Source organism: Vipera berus (genome assembly GCF_964194415.1).
Source record: "Vipera berus genome assembly, chromosome: 2".
Taxonomy (NCBI): Eukaryota; Metazoa; Chordata; class Lepidosauria; order Squamata; family Viperidae; genus Vipera; species Vipera berus.
Genome location: NC_138203.1, coordinates 142,730,234 through 142,757,144, shown reverse-complemented (window position 1 = coordinate 142,757,144; position 26,911 = coordinate 142,730,234). Strand labels below are relative to the sequence as shown.

General features: G+C 43.3%; 2 protein-coding genes across 2 annotated transcripts; both read right to left on the bottom strand.

Annotated features, from left to right (window-relative positions):
* Positions 1-44: 44 nt before the first annotated feature.
* Positions 45-7,239, bottom strand: LOC308661954 (tubulin alpha-1B chain). The gene is made up of 4 exons (XM_081317257.1): positions 7,065-7,239; positions 2,036-2,258; positions 1,656-1,804; positions 45-1,220 (listed from the first exon to the last, which is right to left on the bottom strand). Exons 1-4 carry the CDS (start codon positions 7,065-7,067, stop codon positions 240-242), a joined length of 1,356 nt encoding a protein of 451 aa, XP_081173383.1. The 5' UTR covers positions 7,068-7,239; the 3' UTR covers positions 45-239.
* Positions 7,240-16,002: 8,763 nt separating this feature from the next.
* LOC308661381 (tubulin alpha-1A chain-like) lies at positions 16,003-18,180 on the bottom strand. The gene is made up of 3 exons (XM_081316302.1): positions 17,958-18,180; positions 17,453-17,601; positions 16,003-17,134 (listed from the first exon to the last, which is right to left on the bottom strand). The coding sequence occupies exons 1-3, from the start codon at positions 18,076-18,078 to the stop codon at positions 16,154-16,156; spliced, it is 1,251 nt and encodes a 416-aa protein (XP_081172428.1). The 5' UTR covers positions 18,079-18,180; the 3' UTR covers positions 16,003-16,153.
* Positions 18,181-26,911: the final 8,731 nt, after the last annotated feature.

The window sequence follows — 26,911 nt, the reverse complement described above, 5'->3', positions numbered from 1 at the left end:
TTTCTTTTAAAAATGTATTGAATAGCACATACTCAAAATGTTTTATAGCTTTTTATTTCACAGACATGATACGTTTACAGACATGGAAAATTGACATGATCACATGGTGGAATGGCAAGACATCCTAGTGTCTGCTGCATTCCTTTGTAGGATTACTGCCCCAGATAACTAGTAACCTAGGTGTGTTAAATGAAACATCATGGAGACGACCCATGCAGCAGAGATGTAGCAAAGCTGGTCTAATATTCCTCTCCTTCCTCTTCACCCTCTCCTTCAACAGAATCCACACCCACTTCTTCGTAATCCTTCTCCAGAGCAGCCATGTCCTCCCGAGCCTCCGAGAACTCTCCTTCTTCCATCCCTTCCCCAACGTACCAGTGGACAAAGGCACGCTTGGCATACATCAGGTCAAACTTGTGGTCCAGGCGAGCCCAGGCCTCAGCAATGGCCGTGGTGTTGCTCAGCATGCAGACCGCACGCTGCACTTTGGCCAGGTCGCCTCCGGGGACCACGGTAGGGGGCTGGTAGTTGATACCAACCTTGAAACCGGTGGGGCACCAGTCCACAAACTGGATGCTGCGTTTGGTCTTGATGGTGGCAATAGCAGCATTGACATCTTTGGGAACAACGTCACCACGGTACAACAGGCAGCAGGCCATGTATTTACCGTGACGAGGGTCGCATTTCACCATCTGATTAGCTGGCTCAAAGCAAGCATTAGTGATCTCTGCTACAGAAAGCTGCTCGTGGTAGGCTTTTTCAGCAGAGATGACCGGGGCATAGGTCGCCAGAGGGAAATGGATTCTGGGGTAGGGCACCAAGTTGGTCTGGAATTCTGTCAGATCTACATTCAGGGCACCATCAAATCGCAGGGAGGCTGTGATGGAGGACACAATCTGGCTGATAAGGCGGTTGAGGTTGGTGTAGGTGGGGCGCTCAATGTCAAGGTTCCGTCGGCAAATGTCATAGATGGCTTCATTGTCTACCATGAAGGCACAGTCAGAGTGCTCCAGGGTGGTGTGGGTGGTCAGGATGGAGTTGTAGGGCTCAACGACAGCTGTGGATACTTGGGGAGCTGGATAGATGGAGAACTCCAGCTTGGACTTCTTGCCATAGTCAACGGACAGGCGCTCCATCAACAAGGAAGTAAAGCCAGAGCCGGTGCCACCACCAAAGCTGTGGAAGACCAGAAAACCCTGCAGACCTGTGCACTGGTCAGCCTGTTGGAAAAAAGAGAATTCATACAGTAATTTCAGGTATTTTTTGTCTATCTCTGAATATATTAAATCTACATAACCATCATGCTAATTTTAAGATTATGAACAGCCACCAAAAAAATAAGTTTGTGAATTCCCAGTCTGCTGCTACTTTAATTATTCCAGTTCATCAAGCTCAGGAGGTAAGCACCAACAAAATGGTGCTTTAAATAATAGCCCAGTATCAAACCATATAAGGAACAATTAATCATACTAGTAAAGAGGCCAGGTAATTAATCTAGGGAAAGTTATGAAAGCAAATTCAGATGATAACTACTCAAGGTTCTTTTTTCTTCTGTCGAGATTATCCCAAATGTTCACTTATGCAAATATTATTATTATTAATATATTATTATTAATATATTATTATTATTATTATATTATTATTATTATTATTACCAATTTTCTAATCCTGTCAAGGACCAAGTCAATGATCTCTTTGCCAATGGTGTAATGTCCCCTGGCATAGTTGTTAGCAGCATCTTCTTTGCCAGTGATTAGTTGCTCAGGGTGGAATAGCTGGCGGTATGTTCCAGTGCGCACTTCATCTGTTGGGAAAATGAATGCCTAAATTAAGATCTCTATATTCTTTTTAATATATATATATATATATATATATATATATATATATATATATATATATATATATATATATATATATATATATATATATATATATATATATATATATATATATATATATATATATATATATATATATATATATATATATATATATATATATGCATGAGAAAACGTACATGAATTGTCTCACTCACCAATCACCGTTGGCTCCAAATCCACGAACACAGCCCTGGGGACGTGTTTGCCAGCTCCAGTCTCACTGAAGAAAGTGTTGAAGGAATCATCTCCTCCCCCAATGGTCTTGTCGCTGGGCATCTGCCCGTCTGGCTGGATACCATGTTCAAGACAGTAGAGCTCCCAGCAGGCATTGCCAATCTGGACACCGGCTTGACCAACGTGGATGGAGATGCACTCACGCTGTAGCAAGGACAGAGAAACAGTAAAGATTTTTATTTTATTTTATTTTATTTATTTTAATTCCATTTATATCCCGCCCTTCTCCAAAGACTCAGGGCAGCTTACAATTTAAAGCACAAATCAATGTGCTTAGCAATTGTATATTTTTAGTTAGGTGGGACAGGTGGTATAAAAATTTGATAAATTCTCTTTCATTATCTTTGTCTTTCTGTTTCATGTCTGGCATGTCTTCATGTCACATTGAAGTTAAAAAACAAAAAATGACAAACCAAGGACTGTGGAACATGACTACTTAAGCCAGGTTGTTCCAGAGAAGTCATAAATGAAGGCCTTCAACATTACACAATCAAACTTTTTCGAATAAAAATACACACATTAACGTGTAATAGAGGACGTTTTAAGTTCCAGTTTAGAATCCCATTAAAGCTGTTATAGTTCATTCAGTTTACATCACCTGAAAAAATGTACTGATAAGTTTTTATTTCCAAGCACAATAAAATTCAATACTTAAAAAACATCATGAAAAAGCTACTCCCTGCTACCACTCCCTGCACCATCAGTCACATTTCTTGCAAGCCAGAAAGCAAAAAAGATGCAGTCAGCCTCCCACGTCTACAAAGAGGAAGCTGGCCAAGCAGATTTCCCCCCTAGCATTCATTTCCTCTGTGGAACATCTGCTTACAGCCTGTTGCTTGATTTATCTAAGGCCTTGCTTTAAATTCCTGGCACATGCCTGCACTCCCTACATAGTTTGTGTTCATTACAGAGACCCAGTTCAACCTGCTGAGTACCACCTGTTGTAACACATTCCTTTAAGACCTTGTTAAGAATCTTACACTCAACAGATGGCAAAAGATGTCTGGCAATTAAGCCTTTTAAATGTCAGGAGTGACTTCTAAAGAGGCAGATAAGCTGTTCAAATCTGAGAACTGTACTAAATCCTTTTTATGACCACTAGTTGTTTCAGCCATACTTGAAACATGCACACATTTCACTGAAGTTTATACTGACTTCTGTGTGTACTTTTCTATAGAGCTGCACTATGAAAGCATGATTTTTGTGTTAGGATCTGTGATGGCATCTGCAGAACACTATGAGCTTATGCACCCAATGCACATACTTGTATCTGCAGGTAGTCTTATATAACCTGCAGCATTTGTGCAAAATAATTATATACATTTTGTAATTAGAACCTGTGCAAATGCATATACATGTGTTCAATTGGAAAATATGCAAAGAAAACTTGTACAATTAAATTCCAAAGGATGATCAATTACAAAATTCAGGAAAGATTTTAACAGGGATGAGATCTGAATCCTGAAGATTTAAAAGCAAAAAGTTTAACCATATATATTTTATGATACATCAGAGGGATCACAGGGAACTTTAAACTACAAATTAGCCCACCATAGGTTAGCTTACCACTCAATGGTTAGTTTTTACACGGATACCACATTCCAAGAGCAAAAATCCGCCCTGCTTTAGATTTTTTGCTGTCATCTAGTGCTTATCTTGATTTTTGTATTCCAGATATAGTAACCCTGATTTATGATTCAGTATGTCCTATCAATTTAAAAAGTGGTTGAGTAAAATCCCAGTTAAATAAACAGCATACAAAATACAGTATGAATATAGCCTCAGAAAAGGGCTGTACTTGGAAGACAGGTCTTGTTGATAAATATAAGTATCAGTTGGGTTACTGCTACTGTATCAGCTTTCCCACTGCATTGCGGCACCCCTGCCTGAGCTGCTTAATGCAGCCACTCCCCTCTGCAGGGAGGACCTATTTAGTTTGCCCAAGGGGCTTAGTGGGTCCTAATGAGTTTGAACAGAAAAAAATGAGGTTATAAATCCTGTGGCTTTGTTCAACTGAGGTCGTAGTCACTATCTGGAATGGGGGAGAGCAATAATTTTACATTGGACCATGCCTATGTGAATTCTCTGGTTCTTAGAGAGATAAAGCAGATGATCATCAATTTGAAGCATCTGTGAGACAAAATTACTTGAACCAGCTCTGAAGTGGACTTTGGCAGTTTAAGTCCTTTAGAGATGACTGAGGCATTCTGGAGTAGTTATCTGAGAAGAGTTGAGCCTGTTGGTTGTGGGAAAATGAGCACTCTTTATGTATCTATGTCCCTCCTAAGTGGCTAAAGGCCTAAGGTGTATGTTGCATGAAATATACCCTTAAGAAATAGTATGGTTCTGCTACTTCTTAAAAGAGATGGTGAGTCTGTTCTCATCTGTCAACCCATCCCTGGATCTAATACTTCTAGACTAGGGGTGTGAAACTGATGGGATGTGTCATGCTGAAACTGCGCCCACCCCATTGCCAGCAATAGAAAAGTCAGTATATTGTGACAAGTCACATGACCTTGCGAGTTTGACACCAGTTCTAGACCATTTTTTTGTCATATCACTAAACGTCCCCTTTTTAGGAAAGTTGGTCAAGTCTGCAGCTCCATAAGATTCTGGAAGGAATGGATTATCTAGACCCTTTTCAATCAGCTTTCAGACCGGAATACAGCACTGAGATGGCATTAATGACAGTTGCTGATGATCTATGCATTACTGTCTGTGAGTAGTGTATCCACCCTGGTTCTCAGCACAAATTGGTGGCAGGGGAGAGGTTAGGAGTACAGGTTAGGAGTAGAAGGCACCATGTTACAATGGTTTTCCATTGTTTCAGACAGTAATGGGATATTATATATCATCAGTACGTTAGTCTTTAAAATGACCAACCAAGTGATGCCTTCAAAGCCTGGAGGTTATGGGCTTCATAACCCCCTAGATTTGTAAAGTCCTATTTTGAGCTTCCAAAGGGATAGCACTCTCGAAGACAGAATTGAGGTGCAATCTTGAGAATCCTCCCATATTCGTGGCTCCTGATTCTTTGAATAGGTTCACCTTGCATGCCAGTTGCTTCCAATTTTGCAAGGAGAGGCTCTAAGTGATTGGCGCCTTGGCCACCCCTCACACTTTCAAGGTATTTTACACAGGGCCACACTTTAATGAACTGACCCACACAGTGCAGCAGCAAATGCTGGGGGTACCATAATGTGTCCATTCAATACCACTATTTCATAAACCATTGCCTTCAATTCAATCACTTATAAAGCCCTTCAGGTCACATGGCCAGGTTATTTGAGGGACTGCCTCAGTTATTACATCTGCCCCATTTCTTAATTTTCAGCAGAGTGGGTATGTTTCATATTCCTTCCTTTAAACTGTGGGGCCTAGGCAGCCCCCTACACCACCATCCTCTTCAGATGACACCCCCCCCCAACTCTGCTAGTCTCCTGTGAGGCTTCTAGAACCTGCATTCTCTCTCACTGAGTTAGGAGTTTGGAAATGGCTTGCTTGGAAAACCGGTTTACGACCTGAATCGCATTTGGCGAGTCGAGCAGTTGCTCCAAGCAACTAAATGAAAGCCGCAGAAGCGCCCTCGCGCAGCTCCAAAGCCAACCCAGACGGCGCGCGCATGCGCCTTCTTCCCTCGAGGCACGTCGACATGCCGCGCGGGAGGGGCCGGCGAAAATCGCCGCTTTCTGCCGTGAGGGGAGGCGGGCATCTCCCTTCGAGTGAAACATTTCGTAGCTGGCCGGGCTTATTACAGCCCAGGGCGATGTAGAGGTCGAATTATTGGGGTTAGATTGGGAAGGACAGGATTCAAATCGACCTTTAAAAAAAACCCTGAGGGCTTTTTCGCGCTCTCTTGAGCACAGACGGGACGTACGAACGTGCTCCCTCAGCCGAGTCTGCTTCAGGCGTCGCAGCGAGAAACGATGAATCATTTTGTGCGAGTACCGTGACTCACAGGGGTGATCTGCGTAGGCTAAAGGCGACCGGCTTTTCTACGAGGCTCTACGCCAAACCTCTCGATCGTCTCTTTCAAGACAACCAACCCAGGGCCGACTCCCGCCATTTTCCAGGGCAACTTAATCCAACTGGCGGCCTCCAGACGCCTTGCGCCTCCTACTGTACCTTAAATCCCCAGCTAGCTGCGCATCCGAAGGGCCCCCGGAGCTGGGAAGGCTGTTCTTCCAGAACATTCCCCGCCTCACCCACCCCCCGCAGTTCTCGGAATGCCACCGACCGCGTTCCCGCCCTTCGATTTGAAGCCCGTGGCCAGCGCAGCAGCACCGCCTCCCGAGTTCTCCTCTCCGCCTCTTTTCCCTGGGTGTCTTTTCCAAGGATCGGCGGCCGCAAAAGCCCACGTCACCTCTCTATTATCCGCTCGGGTCGGGACAGCCGAACCAGAAGCCCTTTCTAGGAATCAAACGAACCAGAACCCCTTTCTAGGAATCAAACGATCTATGGTCTTTCCTCCCTCTCCCCGTTTATCTTCAGGTTTTGCAGGTTCTGTTACCACCAGATCGTTGGGGGCAGTAAGCTGACTGTAAAAATACCGCTTGGGGGGGCCCCCCCGAAAACCCTAATAAGCAGGTATATACATAGAATGAAGGCTATTGCTAAGCACACTGTGCTTTAGATTACAAGCCGCCCTGAGTCTTCGGAGAAGGGCGGGATATAAATGGGATTAAAATAAAAATAAAATCTGGAGGTCGCGTGGCTGGGGGGAAGCTAATAAGTGCATCTCCCCTCTCCTCCCCTCCCCTCCCCTCCTGGATTTTTCTCTCGACTTTCCCAGAATTCCGCCCAGCCTCCGCGTTCTTTTCGCCGCCTCCTCCTCCGCAACCTGTCCGATCCCTCGCAGCACCCTTCCACCCCCGGAGGTTCTCTTGGATCAGCATCTATTCTCCCCCGACCCGTCTCTCCCTCTCCTCCTCCTCCTCCTCCACCGCTTACCATGATGCTGACGAAGGAATGGCAAGAAAGAGGAGAAGGGGATTAAAGGAAAGCCTCAAGATGTTACTTCTCCCGACAAGCTAAGAGTCGATGTAAGTAACAGAATGGAAGAGGAAGGGGCCGCCCCGCTGCTTTTATATCACATCTCACTCTCAGGCTGGATGGGGAAGCTGGCCTTACGTGTATTTAGTATCATGGACTCATCACGCGGTTGCCATTGGGCCAACCTCCACGTCCATCTGTGAGCTCATAATCGGTGATTGGCTGAGACCGACGACCCTCCTTTTGCTATGGGAAACAGGAGATTTTTGGTGGGAGGAAGAGGGGGGGGGGGAAATCGCGCAGCCAAGGCGGCGAAGTAATCCGTTCTTCATCTTTAACCAAGGAAGCAACCCAGCAAAGTCTTAAGCGAAAGATTTTTATGTAACGTTCAACTCTTATTTGCCTTGAAAAGCCTTGCAGGAACGAGCTAGAGTAGTTCAAGGATAAGGTATACAAATTTTTAATATTTATTTGAAAATATTTAAAACGCTTAAATAATAATAAACGTTTAATAATTCCCCCCCCCTCCTATTTTAACCAACTCTGGAGACGAATCCAAAGAGACGAATCTCTTGTTCCTTCGGGCAATTTTAACGTGGTAAATCAAGAAAGATACCGGTAACTCTTGGGGCGGAGGCAAAATCTAAAACCCCATTTGTACAGTAAGAACCGCAGAGAAATCAACTAGGCGAGGAATGCTCCTGTCGGAGTTCTTCGTGTTATAATCTATCCCCAAGGAGATAATCGCCACGCATGGATACTTAAGTCTCCATTTAAGTCTGCCTGCCGTAAAGGGAAAAAAAATTCCTTGACATGAAAAGTATAGATACATGTATTCATACAACTTTTGGATTCAAATTTAAAGCAATGGGGAGGGGACAGGATTGTATTTTGCAATCCTCCCAACACCTCAATTTACTCATTTACACTGTTCAACGCAAGACTGATATACTTTTAAAGTAGAATTTAAATTATGCAACGTTGCTTGCTGTATTCAGACATTTGTAATGCTCCAAGTCTTACTGGAATTAGGTGGGGGGGGAAAGACAAATGGTCGACAGCTGCAAAGGCTTCTGCATATTTGTTCAAATAACCGACGTGGTTGTTGTTTTTTTAAACTGAGGTTCAATCTAAATTCATTCCGCATTTCCTCCCGACATCGGAATCGAGGGAGAACTTTGTAAGGATGGGCAGAACAGAGGAAAAGAAATAAAGTAACAATTGCGTTTTGTATTAGTTAGCTTGTTGCTCATTGAATCTGTAGCGTGATCGGGCGCTGAACACAACGGCTCAGAAAAATACCCTTTATCCTAGTCTAGTGGAAAGAAACCTGCCTGCTCACGTGGGCAGAGATTGAACTGGATCAAAAGATGGAGAGCGTTAGGAATGTTCCGGAAGCCATAAATAACAGAGCCGCAGAGCGGGGGCGAAGAAGTGAGATCGCAGTTTTTCTCCTGCGGAGAAAAACTGCGGCACCGATGACGACCGGAGGCTGCGTTTCTGGGGCTGCAGTCTGCGAGCCTCCGACAGAGGCACCTCAACGCCACACGTCCTTGTCGCAGAGTAGGAAAAAAAAGGGAGCCGGAAAAGATGCTGCATAATGAACAAAGCCGCCTCCGTTGCGGCGCCACGCAAGAGAAGAGTCGGTCCCTTTTTCCCCCGACGTTGCTATTCTACTCTGTGCAACGGCAGAAAATTAAGAATTCCATCTCCGAAGAGCGCGGAGGCAGGAAGAAGGGAGCGAGGACCACCCCTTGCAGAAGCGCCATCTTTACCCTTCCACGTGCTCGCTCTGCCGGTACCGTTTGCTTGCAGCAAGATTGCGGCGTCTCTGGCAACCTTCCTCTACGAGGCCCGCCCTTAACCCAGCCGCAACCTTCCACAACCGAATCTCTCTCTCTTTTCTAATCCTCTCAAACGTTCCCGATGAACTGCAGCTTCTTATTCAGTCTCCTGAGTGCGCGCGATATTGATGATACCCCTTTCTTGCCTTGCTCCTGTTTTCCACGAGCTGGAACTCTGTGCTGATTTATATTTCCCTGCCTCCCTATGCCCCGCTATGGTGCGGTACACGGCAAAAAACGGGTCTACTGTTGGGTGATGTGTTGGTCCGTTCGCCTGCCCTAGATCGCCACCAAACTCCCCCCCCCCCCGCAGCAGTTGGCAGAAGCCGCGACACCCATTCCCCAGGCAGGGAGAGGCGATGCTGGTTCTTCCTGTCTGCAGCCAGGCTGCACAGTTTGCTCACATTTTGGTAGCACGTGTGGCCGCCGACCTTTTGCCTTCAGCCATAGGACAAAAAGCCCTAAGTTTGTGTGAGATGGCCTCACGAGACCGATGGTTCGTTAAGGTGCTTCCAAGTAAAAGGCAGCACGCAGGGATGCAATCAGTCAAAGCTTTATTTAACGATAAAGTAAATAGAAAGAGTTCCCTGGCATGGAGGCATCCATGCCTGGATTGAGCTCATGGATCAGCAAGTAAGCAAGCAGAAGAGAGAACAAAGAGAGCACACAAGAGCAGCCCCTGAGCAGAGGTTTTTATGGGGGGTCCTCAGCCCCTCCCTTACCAATTAACTCTCTCCAATGAGGCTGCAGGGGCCGGGGACCCCTGACCCACCAGTGGGAGCAAAGAGGCATCTTTGCTCCCATCTGATGACCTTTTTGGGGAACTGCCATGGCTGGCACAAAAAACATCTAACAGTTTGAACGCTGTATTTTTTCCAAGTCTTTTTTTAAAAAAACATCAAAGATCATTTCAGGCTTTCATGCAGGAACTCAAGGTGGCATGTATAGCACATTCCCCTATAATGGTTTTAGCCTGGGCTGCCAAGGATTGAAAATTTCATGTTAGTTAGTATGAGGCACTTAGATATTAAGCGCTTCTGATGTGTTAGCTAGCTGTAAACTATAAAATCACTTTGCAAGTTTGAGCTTACTTTAATAAATGCTATGTGGTTCGGGGTTTTGCATGTCTTGCAAACCTAGCTATTGTGGATTGAATACTATGATGTATATGGAACAGTGCTTTTCACAGCTATGGCAATGTGGATTCCTCTAGTCCTTGAACTGGGGATATAATTTGTGCTTCTCCAGCAACTACTCCATAGCCTGGCTCACTAACAAGGCTTGAGAATGGTCCTGTCCTTGATAGTGTTACTGTAAGCCAATGGGGCCATGGGGGAGGGAATGGGGTGTCACGATAGGATGTATAATAATATGTGATTTTGGAATTTGGGGTGTGGTTCAGTGCTTGGCTACATTGCATTGTTTGCCTTCCTGAATCCACCATACTTTGCAAACTGTTACTTTTTACACTTTGTTGTGAAGTCTAATAAACTTCTTTTCTATTTGTAACTCAAACAGAGTGGATTTCAATTTGTGACTATTTTTGTGTCTAACACCCCCCACCCCACCCCCACTGCCAATCCTCAACAGAAATGCTCACAACAATGAAAACCTCGGACAGGAGGAAGAGCACCGCCGGGCAGGCAGGCAGGTGTCTTGCTCAGCTGTGGCTTGGGGGCACTTTTTTCGGTGCCATTGTAACTTTGAACAGTCACTAAGGGAACTGTTGTAAGTCGAGGACTGTACTTCATCACTTTTTTCTTTTCTTTTCTTTTTTGGTCAAGGGTTTTTGACACCTTGCTAGGTGACTGGTGGTACTCAGATGTTGCCATATCCTAAAAGTGGTACAATGGGTGAAAAGGTTGAAAAGCCCTGATATAGAGCACCAGCTGAGTTTCCTTTTAAGGCAGAGGTCTTCATCCTTTTGGGCACCAGGGACCAGTTCCAAGGAGAGAGGTTTTTCCATGGACCGGAGGATGCGTGGTTTTGTGTGCTGCCTGAATCTCGCCTGATGGGGCTTTGCTTATTTGTGTGGACTGGTTGCTGGCATACCGTGGCCCAGTACTGGTCCACAGACTGTAGTTGGGGACCCCTGTTTTAAGGACTTTAAAAAATCCTTTGGAACAATCAACAAAAAAGTGAACAGAACTTTGATTTTGGAAAGTTACAAATGGACTAAGGATCCAGATGAATTTGAAATAAGATTTTGGAATTAATTGTAAGAATCTATAGACCAGGGGTGTCAAACCCGTGACGTCATGTGACATCGTGCGACGTATCGGAGCTTTTTCCCCATTGCCGGCAATGGGATGGGCGCGGTTTTATTGTGACGCATCCAGCCCGTGGGCCGGCAGTTTGACACCCCTGCTATAGACTCTCCAAGGTAAGACAGATAGGCAACATAACGAAATGAGTTACTTCTATTTTATTGTCAGGCTATGTTAACAGAATCTTGCAAGTCTGAAGATATAAATTTCCCACCATAATTTTTAGTCAGCTAATCAAACAGGGTGGGTTCCTTCCTAAGTTTCTTCCTTTGATTGTTAAACCACTGGGCAATTTACCCCTCCCCCCTTGTTTGATCATTTCCTAAGCAGCATCTTTTCCGCTTCTCCCTCAAGGTCATTCTCATATTATGCCATTACAGAATCCTTTTCATGGGAAAATGGTTTTGTTTTGAATTCTCTTAAAAAAAAACATGAGAGGATGAGATTTGAAGATTGCACACTAAAGGGACTCAGAAAGTACCAAAGATTGGAATTAAAGAAGAACATTTAAATGTGACTTACTGTGGATGAAGTAAAATATTTTAATATTGAATATATTGAAAGGTTCCCCCGCACATGCGTGCTAGTCGTTTCCAACTCTAGGGGGCGGTGCTCATCTCCGTTTCAAAGCCGAAGAGCCAGCGCTTGTCCGAGGACGTCTCTGTGGTCATGTGGCCGGCATGACTAGACGCCAAAGGCGCACGAAACACTGTTACCTTCCCACCGTAGTGGTCCCTATTTTTCTACTTGCATTTTTACGTGCTTTTGAACTGCTAGGTTGGCAAAAGCTGGGACAAGTAACAGGCGCTCACTCTGTTACGCGGCACTCAGGATTCGACCCGCCAAACTGCCGACCTGATCAACAAGCTCAGCATCCCAACCCACTGAGCCACCGCGTCCCTTAGTATTTAAGACTGTAAAAATTAATTTTAAGTCTTTATATATAGACTGTTTGAAAGATGTTATGAAAGAAGAATGTTATATTTACAACACACTGTTCTGAATGTGGATTTCAAAATAACTTGTTAAAACTTTTAAGAATTTTGTAGAAGAGACAAAAAGTGAAAAGAAATCAGGTTCTAGGACATTGTTTGAAGGGATCAAAAATTAAAAGTAAAAGGGAAGAATACAAAGTTGGTTTATTTAATCAAGGTTAAAATAGGTAAGTTATTAACTCTGGTAACTCTTTGATGGATTTTTGCTAGTCTGGACTGAAATGATGAGGCTTTAAGGATTCATTAATAGATAAGTGTTTGGATGTGGGAAGAAGAAATCATTTGTTTTATTTTAAGAGAAGTTGATAGATTATTAAAATTATATTTGTGATGAATATAAAATATATGAATTTCTTCATATATTTTAATTTTCTTCACTATTTATATTTTTTTATTTTTTCTTTCTATTTCTAGTTTTATTCTTGTGTTAGTTTGCATTGGTGGGGGTGTTTTTTGGTATTGTATTGGTTGTATACCTATGATAATTGGTAGACCTATGCTGAAAAATAGTTCAGTTGACAGGTTGGTGGGGCAGAGGAAGATTGTGGGGTGGAGCAGGAGGAAGCTCACACAATGGCATTAAAACCAGTGTCACATGCTTCACCTAGCGTCACTGTCTATGTTACCAATCTGCCAGTGGACTATTTTTTTTAACACATATTTACTGGTCGTCTTGTCACCTGGGAATAGAAGGGGAAATTGTCAGCACTCTTGCCAGGTTCACCCCAGCTCCCAATTATTTCAGATCAGGAAGTGCTGCTCAGTAAAGGCACTCCTTGCAGTGAGTGACCATTGTTGATAAATCTTAGCAGTAACTTGTATGCAAAATGACTGAGGTATACAGAGTTCCCCACAAAACAGTAAGAATCATAGTCATACAAAATTTCTTATTGTCAGAAGCACAGAAAAAACTATAATGATTTAGAACAGAACTAGTGACACATCTTTCTCCAGTTGAAACTGACCTGCAGCCCGTTTTACTGAAAGGTCCACCAGTTTTCTGAAAGATTGTTGGAACATATGCAAGACAGATGCATTTCAAACCCAGGTTTTCAGTCTCTCCTGCAGCCCAAGCCAAACAGAGCCTCTGGGAGGAAGCCACATACTTACAGCAACCACAAGCAGCCAATAGGAACTTGGTAGACACTGGGCCCTGACCACATTGTCCCCAAAAACAGGAATGAGACATCATGGATTGTTATGTGTGAGTAAAAGATGGGAATTGCTGGTCTAAAACTGGAACTCCTAAGGGTACATTTAGGTGGTCTCTGTAGTGAATTGAGAATATGATAAACCTCCATCATAAAGACACATTATCTAAAATAGATAACATCACAACTCATAGTGTAGTATACATAAATCTAAACAACTATGGTTTATTTAATAAACAGTTATATAACATAGTTTCATGCAAGAATCCAGTAGAATCTCCATATTACAGATGAAGGAACTGTGTTGTCGATGTCTGCAGCCGGGGTATGGAGGATAAATGGCAAAATGTGTCTTGTGACATTATGATGCACTTTATAATGTTATGATATCACGTAAGTATATAAAGGGTATACAATTTGCCACTTTGATGAAACTGCTGCTGTTGCAGTTGTCAATGGTTATAGTTGCACCTTGTATAAGACCATTTAGTAGATTATTAAAGGATATGAATGGAGCGTTCTGATTTGTATCAATGTAATTTTCACAAAAACACATTAAATATTAGAAATTATGTTTGACATTTCCAATTTCCTTGAATCTATATCACAGAACTTGTTCAAGAACCATTTGAATTATTTTCCTGCTATTATTTCTATTATAGTTAGCTTTTGCTAAATCTTAGTTTTAAAAAGAAAATTTGATACTGCAGAAACATAGACTGCAGTTTTTCCATTATCTTTAAATAAGCAAAAGTCTCTTAAAAATTTAATAATTGGAGCCATAGGCTGTTTCAAAACTTATACTAAAATTTTTGTATCTTTTATAAATAATATATAGCATTGTTCTTTTTTCTGGCCCCATGTAATTTTGGAGCATGATCAGATGCATTCTCTGTTCAAAAATATTTGAAGAACACTGGTATGCCCATTATTTTATATATCAATGAACTAGTGTAACAACAAAATATTTTACTCAAATGAAAAGAGGAACAATTTAGTGCTGAATAAATGAAGTCCTGTCATATTTCTAGAATTACGGGGAACACAAGTCTCCCATATCTACAGGTGCATCACTTTTTATATATTATAGACAACCTATGTAATTGCATTTGGTAAATTAATGTTTTAGTAGGTAATATTACCATTTGCTTTCCGCCATAAGAGTAACATCTTTAAGATCTAAAAATAACTTTTTAGTAAGGTTCTTTTGGATGAAACAATATATTTGTGTTAAAAAATGACATATTTATATATTTGCCATGCTAGTTTAATATATCCCTTGGGTGTTTTCATTCCAAACAGGAATTGTATGAGCCTGGCTTTTTTCAATAGTCAGTCCTCAACCTACGACCCCAAAATTTATATTGTTAAATGAGAAGTTTCTTAAGTGAGTTTTGCCACATTTTATGATCTTTCCTCCCACATCTGTTAAGTAACATGGCTATTAAGCAAATCTGGTTTCCCCATTGACTTTGCTTGTCAGAAGGGCACAAAAGGGGATCACATGACTCTGGGACACTGCAGCCATCTTAAGTGTGGGTCAGTTGTCAAGCATCTGAATGTAAATCTGCATCTGAATGCAGCGGATGCTGCAATGGTCATAAGATTGAAAAATTGTCATAAGTCACTTTTTCCAGTGCTGTTGTAACTTCAGTCACTAAATGAACTGTTGTAAGTTGAGGACTACCTGTACAGCTAGGTAATTTTACACCCATCTCTTTACCTCTTATTTTATAAAATATGTAAATTATTTACTTCTATGTCTGAGACCCAAGAAAATTGGGGTTTTACCGAGTTATAGCAGGACACTGATATATATAGTGTATACACCCTTTGGATGGTGAGATGGGCAACATATAAGTTTAATAAATAAGTAAACATACACAATCAGAAAGAAACCCTAATAAATTCAGAGGAACTTGTTCCCAAGTGAATGAATTTAGGACTGCAGTTCCACTTTTTTGAAAGAAAAATCAGTTGATTTTTGCAAGAAGAGAGATAACTTTGTTTTTTGCTTTGTTTTATCTTGAAATTGGTGTATAAAAAGTATCTCATATAAATACAGTTCTTCCTGTCCAGAAAAAAAACTAACCTATCCCTCTGAAATTAAAGAAGATGCATCAGAGAACATTGCCTTTAATGTCTTTTTGGAAATTTTCTGTGGTATCATGTAAAATATGGCTTAGATTGTGGAAGGAGAGATTGTCATTCTGGCCAACTAAGATGAACATTTTGATCTGAGCTCAATCACACAAACTTATCTCTACATGTTAATTACAAGGGAGTGGTTTGCCCTTATCGTCTTCCAGAATTTTTTAATTTCCCAATTTAGTTGGCTCATATGTCTCAGCCCTTAAATAATGGGGTGTTTCCAGACACTTTGGGACATGTATGTCGTTACATTTATGTACTTAATTTGGGGGGGCAGGAGTTGCCCTTCCAGGCCGAACACACTAATCTATACTGTTGTTGTAGTGTAGTGCTTTTTCTGGCATAATGTAAAAATATGACCACTGTCAGTATCCTACCACAACCTAGGAATGTGCAACATATTATTGAAAATAGAGACACAAGACACTCATTTCTAGGACAGGGAATGCCTTTTATTCACAAACCCAAAACCTTAGTGGATGGTTTGGACTTGTAACATTTCATGTTTTAAAGCACAGATCAGTTATTGTAGGGATAACAATGGTATTGGATTATCACAAATTAACCGATCAGACCAAAACCTGAATGTTAAATAGTTTAATATTCCCTGTATGAGCAGCACCATTGTGACATTTTGCTTTAGTATTCCTCTCCTTCCTCTTCACCCTCTCCTTCAACAGAATCCACACCCACTTCTTCGTAATCCTTCTCCAGAGCAGCCATGTCCTCCCGAGCCTCCGAGAACTCTCCTTCTTCCATCCCTTCCCCAACGTACCAGTGGACAAAGGCACGCTTGGCATACATCAGGTCAAACTTGTGGTCCAGGCGGGCCCAGGCCTCAGCAATGGCCGTGGTGTTGCTCAGCATGCAGACCGCACGCTGCACTTTGGCCAGGTCGCCTCCGGGGACCACGGTAGGGGGCTGGTAGTTGATACCAACCTTGAAACCGGTGGGGCACCAGTCCACAAACTGGATGGTACGCTTGGTCTTGATGGTGGCAATAGCAGCATTGACATCTTTGGGAACAACGTCACCACGGTACAACAGGCAGCAGGCCATGTATTTACCGTGACGAGGGTCGCATTTCACCATCTGATTAGCTGGCTCAAAGCAAGCATTAGTGATCTCTGCTACAGAAAGCTGCTCGTGGTAGGCTTTTTCAGCAGAGATGACCGGGGCATAGGTCGCCAGAGGGAAATGGATTCTGGGGTAGGGCACCAAGTTGGTCTGGAATTCTGTCAGATCTACATTCAGGGCACCATCAAATCGCAGGGAGGCTGTGATGGAGGACACGATCTGGCCTATCAACCTGTTCAAATTGGTGTAGGTGGGGCGCTCAATGTCAAGGTTCCGTCGGCAAATGTCATAGATGGCTTCATTGTCTACCATGAAGGCACAGTCAGAGTGCTCCAGGGTGGTGTGGGTGGTCAGGATGGAGTTGTAGGGCTCAACGACAGCTGTGGATACTTGGGGAGCTGGATAGATGGAGAACTCCAGCTTGGACTTCTTGCCATAGTCAACGGACAGGCGCTCCATCAACAAGGAAGTAAAGCCAGAGCCGGTGCCACCACCAAAGCTGTGGAAGACCAGAAAACCCTGCAGACCTGTGCACTGGTCAGCCTGAAAGAACAAATAAAAGTTAACATATATAATTCCATTAATAATCATCTAAAGAATATACATAAAACTAAATCTTTTTGTCTTTATTTTTTTAAGTTATCAGTTAATCAACTTGTTGTTATCTTACTATCTTCCAATCATGTTACAGATTCTAATATATATCCATAGTAATTAGTATATAGGAAGTATGCTGCAGCTTAGTCAAGTATTTTTGTTGGTCATGATAGTTTGGGATGATACTCATCAGAATTACATAAGTCATTCTTGCTTGTTTTCTATTCTATGTATTATAGATCACCCTTAAAACAAAATAGTTACCAATTTGCGTATCCTGTCAAGGACCAAGTCAATGATCTCTTTGCCAATGGTGTAATGCCCCCTGGCATAGTTGTTAGCGGCATCTTCTTTGCCAGTGATCAGTTGCTCGGGGTGGAATAGCTGGCGGTAAGTACCAGTGCGCACTTCATCTATGAGAGCCAAAACAAAATTATTTCCTATCAGAAGACACAATTCAATTACCCACGTGGGAGTTATATCTCTTGAGATTTTCTTTTGTGAATTAATATTATTCCTTTGACCTCATTGATTGTCACCGACATTTTTGCTATTCATATTCAAATGCATACTTAATTATGTTATGTGCCAAATAAAGGTTTAAATTAAATGTGGATGCTCTGCCCTCTCTATATGTGAATTAGGAAATTTATTACATGCTAGAAATGTTATCATAGTAAAGACAAATCCCCACTGTGTAACTAATCTTTTCCTAGAGTATGGGACAAGTTGGACATAGTCAGCTGGACAATTTGAAATTTACACTCACCAATCACTGTTGGCTCCAAATCCACGAACACAGCCCTGGGGACGTGTTTGCCAGCTCCAGTCTCACTGAAGAAAGTGTTGAAGGAATCATCTCCTCCCCCAATGGTCTTGTCACTGGGCATTTGCCCGTCCGGCTGGATACCATGTTCAAGACAGTAGAGCTCCCAGCAGGCATTTCCAATCTGGACACCGGCTTGGCCAACGTGGATGGAGATGCACTCACGCTAAATGTTAAAAAAATTACATCAATCGGTTTATATATTGGTATATGCTGTCTAAGAGAACAGAAGATTATCTATCTGTCTGTCTAAAAATGACAAGGTTATATGTAACGAGTAGTTCAATCTGTCATTGCTGGTGGTGGGATATGGGAATAAGGATTTACATACCTGTAATGTGTGGGGATGCTCACAAGTAAAATTAAAAACAGTTACCACAGCTGTTAGTTCCTGCTTAAAAACAAACCAGTTTCAAATGGGAACTAGGGAGACAAAAAGGGGGAGAGCCTATCAAATCCCTCAATTTAAGAATAAAATAAGAAATAAGCCTGTAATTAGTCTGGTTCTAACACACCTTTATTTTCTTATTTGCACTTGCTCAGCCTGAGTTATTCTCTCATTTTACATGCCTACTGTTCTGAAGGACATTCTATGGTACGAGAGGGCTGAGTTCAACCACAGACTGCCAAAGAATGCCACGCCCTGGCCAGCAACACTGGGTAGATGCTCTTCAACATAAAGCTAGCCGTGATTTTTCTGGCAATGCCCACACTGACAGCCTGTGTGTGTGTGCATGTGTCACCCACATGCACTGCCCTGGATTAACACAGCTGGAGTCATTTCTGCATGATCTCATTTAAACTGTTTTGCCAGTTTCCCTTCCTCTGCCGAGCCACGCTTGGGATAAAATGAATTAATTAAATCCATGGGGTGGCTGGACCAGAAGATACAAGCTCCCAAATCAAACCCTAAAGTATGTGTGAGGTATATAGCACGGGTAAGTGAAATTGTGCATCGACCAATCTTCGCCTTCCCTCCCAATCCCCAACAATAAGGGGTTTTTACAGGACGAGAGAAATCTTAATTCACGATATATTAGGAATGTTGCAGCAAGGATTAAAAAAAAACACAGGCTTCTGGAAAACACTCCTAAAAAGAATGTTCGGCCTTTGGAAAGCCCTGGTTGAAAACAGCAAGCCACAAGAGCGACCCTGAAAAAGCATCGTCTCCCACTCATTATTCTGGTCACATCTGCCAGTGGAGACTCTTTTGTCTGCTCCGTCAGCCAGCACCTTCTGCCTTCCGTTGGCTGACACAGACCAATCTGCTGCAGGGCAGGGCTGCTCTAAAGGGGAGGGATCTCCTTTTTCTGTCCCGCAGTCTGGGATACTGGGCAGCGTCTCTCCCGACTGCCGCAGATGCTGGAACAATGCTCCGTTTTAGGCAGGGCGTCTTTAGTGCCCGAAAGGGCGTGGCACCTTCAGCCCAGATGATGATGATGATGATGATGACGATTCCCCGCTGTTTCCAGAGGAAAGAGCGGCACCGAGACCACCTCCAGTGGCCAGAATGGTTCCCCGCCACAACCACCACCCGTGCGATCCCCTTTGAATTCAACGACCTTTAACTCCAGATGGAGCTGCAGTCCACGACACCGACCCTCCCCATTCAGACGTACGGCTTTCTCAGGGCCAGCTCCAACCTCCTCCTCCTCCTCCTCCTCGAAAAATTCCCATCACCCAATTGGGCGACGCCTTTCCTCCCGACTAATGAATGAGGCGACGCTTGTCGCCGGCCACCGCATTTCGGAACTGCGTTCTTCTGCTGGCTCCCATCGTCGCCGGGCGATTTTTGTCCAAAGAATGCAAGGACGCGCGTTTCCAAAGGGATCAAGCTATGCTATTACTCTTGTGTTTCAAAAGAAGCGCCGGCAGGCACACACCCCCCTCCCCACCCCCCACCCCCGGCTGAGACACCCTGACCTGGAAGTAAGAACCACCCGACGGGATTTCTTTTCCCTAAAAGGAGAGCAGCCTTAAGGGCAAACGGCTCCTCATTCCCTCCGGGTCGGCCCTCGCCTCGGGTCTGAAGTGGGGCTTCCCCAACTCTGCAGCAGAGAAGGCTGGGCTGGGGAGCCGAAGTTAGCGATGATCGACGAGGCGGGCGGGGAGCCACCCGTGTCTTTCGCTACCTCTTCTCGAAGCCGTCGTTCCGGCAGGTGGGCTCCTGCCACCACCACCCACCCCCACCCCCCCGATTAAGGGAGAAGACCATCTCCCGGGCGTTGGAAATGGAAGGGCATTTCCACAGATCTCCCGAGCCTCTTCAGTTACGCACGGCTTAATTGGCCGGGAAAACAGAGCCGCCGTAGAGGCGCGGGAAGAAGTGGAGAAAGGTCCTAGCCGGAAGAAAAGGGAGGAACAGGGGAGATCCGTCTAAATGCGCACAGGAGGGCCCACCGGGGTCATCGACACGCCTTGCGGTGTTTCCCCCCCACCCCCCCCCCCCCGGCTTCCTCTTCTTTGCAGACCCTCCGCAGGCACTGACCATAGTTGCTGCTTTGTCTCGCCGAGCTTGGGGAACTCGAACCGGAGAGAGGCGGGTGCTTTCTTACAGCGCGACTCTTAGGAGGTCGATGTAAGAGAACTTGTAGCAGATAGTCGAAGGCGGCTGCCTATATACAATCCCGTCACCATGGGGACGGGCGAAGGCTTTTTGCGGTTGGTCGAGACCCCCCCCCCAATCTGCCAGGAGAAGACACGAAAGGAGAACGGCGATTGGCTCCGGGCGCATAGGATGAGGTAATTCTCTCCCCCCCTCCTTCCTCCTCTGCTCAGCATCCCAAGTCTGTTTGCATCTTCCAGACAAAGAGACCGAACAGTTCTCCATTCATCACTTGGGCGTGTGTGTGTTTGTGTGTGTGAGAGAGAGAGAGCTAAGATCGAAGAAAAAGGAGAGGGGAAACGGACGCTGCACGACGTGAAAACTCGCTTAAAAACAGTAACCTATTCCCTCTGAACAAATGTCAGACAATAGGTCAAACACACACACACACACACACACACACACACCCGGTCTGAACGAAATAACGGCGCAGCTCAAATTCACATTTCAGCGAAAGGCAAGGCTGGAGGCAGCCGAGGCTGCTGAGAGAGTAAGGAATTTTGACCCCGCTGGTGAGTGAATTTGATGAGCGTGCAACATTTACCAGGGGAATTGTAAAAAAATGCTGCAAGCCGCCAGCAAAGAACAATAACCAAAGTCAGGATTTCTTTATTTCCTCATCGCTTTAATTAGCATGAAAATCTCCCTGATCTGCAAAATGAAATAAAATAATAAAATAATAAAATAAAATAAAAAAATAAAATAAAATAAAATAAAATAATAAAATAAAATAAAATAAAATAAAATAAAATAAAATAAAATAAAATAAAATAAATCCTCCGTTCGGGGGAAAAATATTGCTGCAGATGACTCGTTTTGTATTTGGCTAAGCGATTGACTTTATAACACGCCCCTCTTCCCTAAATACTGCCGGTCCGGAATTAAGCATTTCCTCGGGAGAATTGGGAGAGGGGTTCCCGCGTGCGTTTCTTCTCCAAAGACGCGTCAATGCCCTTGCCCGCTTCTCCCTCCCACCAAGCGAGAGGGAGCATCTTGGGGCAGGGCCAATGTTGCTGGGCCAGCACAATGGGCAACTTCCGGAGGCTTTGCTTCTCTGCTCCGAAGCTAGGCGAGGGGCGAGGCTGATAGCAGCTCCGGGGGGGGGGGAAACGGGGGGGGCGGAATCGGTAGGAAGGCCGCACCTCGGCAAACGTCCATCCGAAGCCTGTTTGCTCGGAGCCTTCCCTTGTTTGCATATAGCTGGAGCCCGGGTCAATGTTGCTCTCTTTTTAAAGGGGGTTCTGTGAGAAGAACATCTGTTCTCGAAAGGGCGAGTATATGGGGTAAACGAGAGTGCTCTGGGGCAGGGGAAGCCAAACTAGGATTCCTTTTTTTCCGCTGCACATTGCTCACCCGGCTCTCTCCGCGCTTTTTCCCGCCCTTGGCTCGCTTACTCGTTGGCTGGGCTGGCGAGTTACCTGAGGAATTGGGGCGCAGCCAAGTGTTTGTTTGCAGGTAGACTGTACACCTGCGCTTTCTACTCCATCTCCCTCAAAGGAGAGAGACTTTCTCTCCCCCTCCCCAAACCTCACCCCATCTCTGCATTTCAGGGCTGTGGGATTTCACACCCTCTCTGCTAATTTTGTTGCTAGATCTCTTGCGTGTAAAATGAGAGCCTTTACTACCACTGTTTGAAAGGCTGATTTAATAATCACGAATCGCGAGTGCCGGCTTTTTTGCAGTTTTTTTTTTTTAAACTTGGCATTCTACTATGAAAGAAATTGTGTTGTAAGTAATTACTACTTCCTGATCTTATTCTGCATTTAAACTTGCTTGTGATATTACGTATTTTACCAGGCTTAAAGCTTCATTATGTCTTAAATCCCCTGTAGCCAATTTATTTGAGTTGCCAGCTTCTGACAGACCTTCTCTTCTTTTAACAGCTGCTATTTATAGAGGAAGTATTTGGAATTTTTTTTTTTGGTAATCAAAGGTATGATGGAGGAAATTTCAGACTGAATTTCTGCAAAGCATTATAAAGTTGAGATGGACCTTGACAATAATAGATCATTAGAGAAACCTATCAATTAAAGGCATTGATCTCCTCCCCCCTCCGAAGAAAACTTACTCCATCTTTAAATGAAACATAGGGACAGAATGCTTTTGTAAACCATGATTTATTGTTTAATACCACTCACTAGAGATTAGTGAACCAAGTATGGCTAAAACAATTTTAAGGCAATATATGATAGCCATTGTAGTTTGTAGGCCATAGCTTACGACATAATGTATATAAATCCAAGTAATTGGCATATTCCAACCATGGTTAAAACATGTGGTTTACCATGATATCTGAACTTAGAATGTAGATACCGGTAAGTCTCACATATATAGGCTGCAAAAATCCAAATGGTCACCAAATGGCAGTAAAGTATCTGTCTACCTATCTAATTTAGATACTGCCTATCTCTCAGGGGTTTAGATTAGAGCTTTTCAACCAGTGGTACGGGTACCACCTGTGGTACATTGGCACCTGGCAGGTGGTACGTGACCATCCTAGAAAAGTGGTAGCTGGGGAGGGAAATGAGCTGAACCGGTGGCAGCACTACACAAGCCTGAGTGAGACATGGCTGGAGCTGCAGGGCTGTCAGGGCTCAGTGGAAGTGCCAGGATCAGTGCCAGGCTCCAGCTGGAGCTCGGCGCTGATTCTGGTGCTTCTGCTGAGCCCTGAAGAAGCACCAATCAGCTGGAAAGCAGCACTGATTCTGGCACTTCTGCTGGGCCTAGAAGAAGCGCCAATCAGCTGGAATGTTGCAGCATCTCCAGGGTCTTCTGATTTACATTCAGATGCTTGGCAACTGAAAACCTCGGACAGGAAGAAGAGCACCGCCAGGCGGGCAGGCAGGTGTCTTGCTCGGCTGTGGCTTGGGGGGCACTTTTTTCAGTGCCATTGTAACTTCAAACAGTCACTAAGCAAACTGTTGTAAGTCGAGGACTACCTGTACTTCATCACTTTTTTCCTTTTTTTGTCATCAAGTTTTTGACACCTTGCTAGGCGACTGGTGGTAGTTGGATACCGCCATATCCTAAAAGTAGTACAATGAGTGAAAAGGTTGAAAAGCCCTGGTTTAGATTTTTTTTTGCAGCCCAATGTTTCCTAACTTCTATTTAGTATTTTCCCCATACCAGGGGTAGGCAACCTTGGCTCTTTTATGACTCGTGGACTTCAACTCCCAGAATTCCTGAGCCAGCCTCCCCTGCCCCATACTAAGCAAATTGGCTTATTTTCAATGACAGGTAGGAGTCCTTGGCCTTTTCCCACAACTGAGTGGAAGTGTTTTTCACCCATCCTCGAGATGGCAGAAAATTACCAGTATGAAATTTTTCTGACTCCATTCCACGTATCTACCCTGTATCTGTTTCCTCTGCTCCCAGTTATTGCAACCCCTTGACTTTCCACCAATGTATCAATGTTAATACAACATTACTTCCAGTGTCCTTTAAATGGGTGGCAAAGTCTAATATACTGTATTTTACACATTTTAAGCTTCCCCTTGGATAGTATCCAAAAAGTATTATTTGAACCTTGATAGGGCTAAAGATGAGCCCAATGGGTTGGGGGCAATGAAGACAATGCCATGCAGATCGAAAAACAAAGAGGTTGTCTTGGCATGTTTGCACCATGGTTACGGGCAAATCTTAAGTTCGAATTATATTTCTTGAGATTTAAAACAGAAGTTTATTCACAATATTGGGTTGCATGTTTTTTTTAAAACTAGCAAGTTTGCTAATTTTATTCCTAATTAATTCTTTTTATAATCTCAGTTTACTGTCTCGGGAAATTGACACTTGTAAGAAAACAAAGCAGCACTTGACAATAACACCACAAATTACTATTAAAATCTCAGAGAGCTCTATTTCACCTTCCAATGTTACACAATGGCCATATTTAATAGAAATATATCTTATTTCCCTATTTAAAGATTTAGAAAACATGCTAAATATCTGGAAAACAAGGCTAGCACCTTGCTCCCATGAAAAAAAAATCCCAGATCTATAGTTTAGTAGAAGCTCATCAGAAGTCAAATACTGTACTGTAAAAGAGAATGACTTCAAAGTCATACCGGACTAAGGCTCTCACCAACTGCTAAAGTACTGATTAATAATGACTTCATAGTGCGTTTCTGACTTCTGTACTAATTTACAGTATTAATGATTAAGGAAACTGGAAAGGCATCACGAAGTCACTATTACTTGAGATTGCTATAATAAAACATGTTGGAAAAAGAGTTTCCAAATTTGTTTAACTCAGTTGAGGAATTCAGCTCTTTTTAAGATTTCTGATCCAAGCTAATTTGTGCTGTTTTACCTTTAAAATTCCTACTTTTGATCTACGCATCTTGTATCTATAATAGGAAAATCTACAATCTGATTCCCTCATTATTTAGGTACAGTGTTACATTAAAGAGCAGGTGGTCAAGGAGCCTGAAAATTACATGGAAGAGTAAGCCACGAAGATTTCCTCCCTTTGCCTTGCACCTTGACTACAAAGGGTCCCAGACCCTTTTGTATCAAATTTCAGAGTTGAAGAAAGGGAAGTCAGAAATCCAAACCAGTGTTTCTTAATCTTGGGAACATGTGCACAGATAATATGTATCAGTTTACTCCAGATAATATGTATCAGTTTACTCCAATGGGCTTTGAGACTACAATCTCAAGGCAGTGTGTGTAATACACTCACTCTCTCATACTCAATATCTTCCAGAGATTTGAACTGCTCTCTTTTGCTGGTCCTGCTTTACCACATTTTTATGATTGTATATTTTCTTTGCAGCTTATTGCATGGTATTGACTCAAGCAGGTAACATATAAAGTACAGTTTGATATTTGCCATCTAAATACTGCTCAAATCAAAACCTGCTTAACTTCAACTGATAGGTGTATTATTGTGCCTTCAAGGTAGTGCATGTAGTCCTTAACTTACAACCATAATTTCAGGGCTCAATTATGGTCATAACTCAAGGACTATCTGTATGCATTCTGCATGAGAATGAAGTAAACATAAAAATGTAAAGTCCTAAAATCTTCATATTATTTGGATTCTATTATCTCAGATAAATATAATTTTAAAAAACTCTCCTGAGAAATTATTCACAGCTTGCTTCCAATAGTAAGCAATTATGAATATTTAAGTATGTTGTTATATTGTGTCTTAAAAACATCAATAATTTTACTGGTTCCTAAGTTTTCATACCAATCCTTAAAACGTTTGATTGGTTGACCTTGTAACTGTGGTTTAGTCACTAAACCATAATTAAAACATGGCTCTGTATGGTGTTTGAACCAGCTGCAGTTGGTGAATCTTGGAACCTAGTAAAAGCAAAAGAATTAATGTCATGCTTGGAGTCTGCCTACTTCTAGCTTACAGTAACTACTTCACTGATGGATTGAGGGGAGGGTGTCTTCTACCTCTCTTATCACCAAACCCTTGCATTTGTACCAGAAGCAAGTTCAAGTCAAGCACTCTGCTTGAAGGCTGGGGTGACTGGGTTGGGATGGGCTGGAAACCTTTCTCCATTCCTAGCAAATATATGGTAGTTAGAAACTCCTTCATCTGAGATATTTCTTGTCCTGAGGAGAAGGGCAGGAAGGGGTTGCTAAGAGAAAGGCCTTTCAGCAGCTGAAAGACAATCAGAATAGAGCTGGAAGAGATCTTGGAGGTCTTCTAGTTCAACCCCCTGCTCAAGTGGGAGACCCTATACCAGGAGTAGGTAACCTTAGCTCTTTTATGACTCATGGACTTCAATTCCGAGAATTCCTGAGCCAGCCATGCTGGCTTTTCTTTAAAAACTCCAGTGATGAAGCACCTACAACTTCTGAAGGCAAACTGTACCACTGGTTAATTGTTCTCACTATTTCGAAGTTTCTCCTTAATTCCAGGTCGCTTCTCTCCCTGATTAGTTTCCATCCATTGCTTCTTGTCTTGTCTTCTGGTACTTTGGAAAATAAATTGACCCCCCTCTTTTTCTGTGGCAGCACCTCAAATACTGAAATACTGCTGTCGTGTCTCTCCTACTCCTTCTTTTCTCTAGACTAGCCCCAGTGGCGTAGCGTGGGGGGTGCAGGGGGGCCGGCCGCACTGGGCGCAACATCTGGGGGGGGCGCATTAGATGCATTTTACTTTAATTACATCAGTATTTTCATAACAAACAATACATGTGCTTAGGGGGTAAGGGTTTCTTTAACTAATCTAGTGGAAGAGACTTGAGTGCTAAAATCCACGGGTTAGGGGGCGCAAATTACTTGCCTTGCCCCGGGTGCTGACAACCCACGCTACGCCACTGACTAGCCC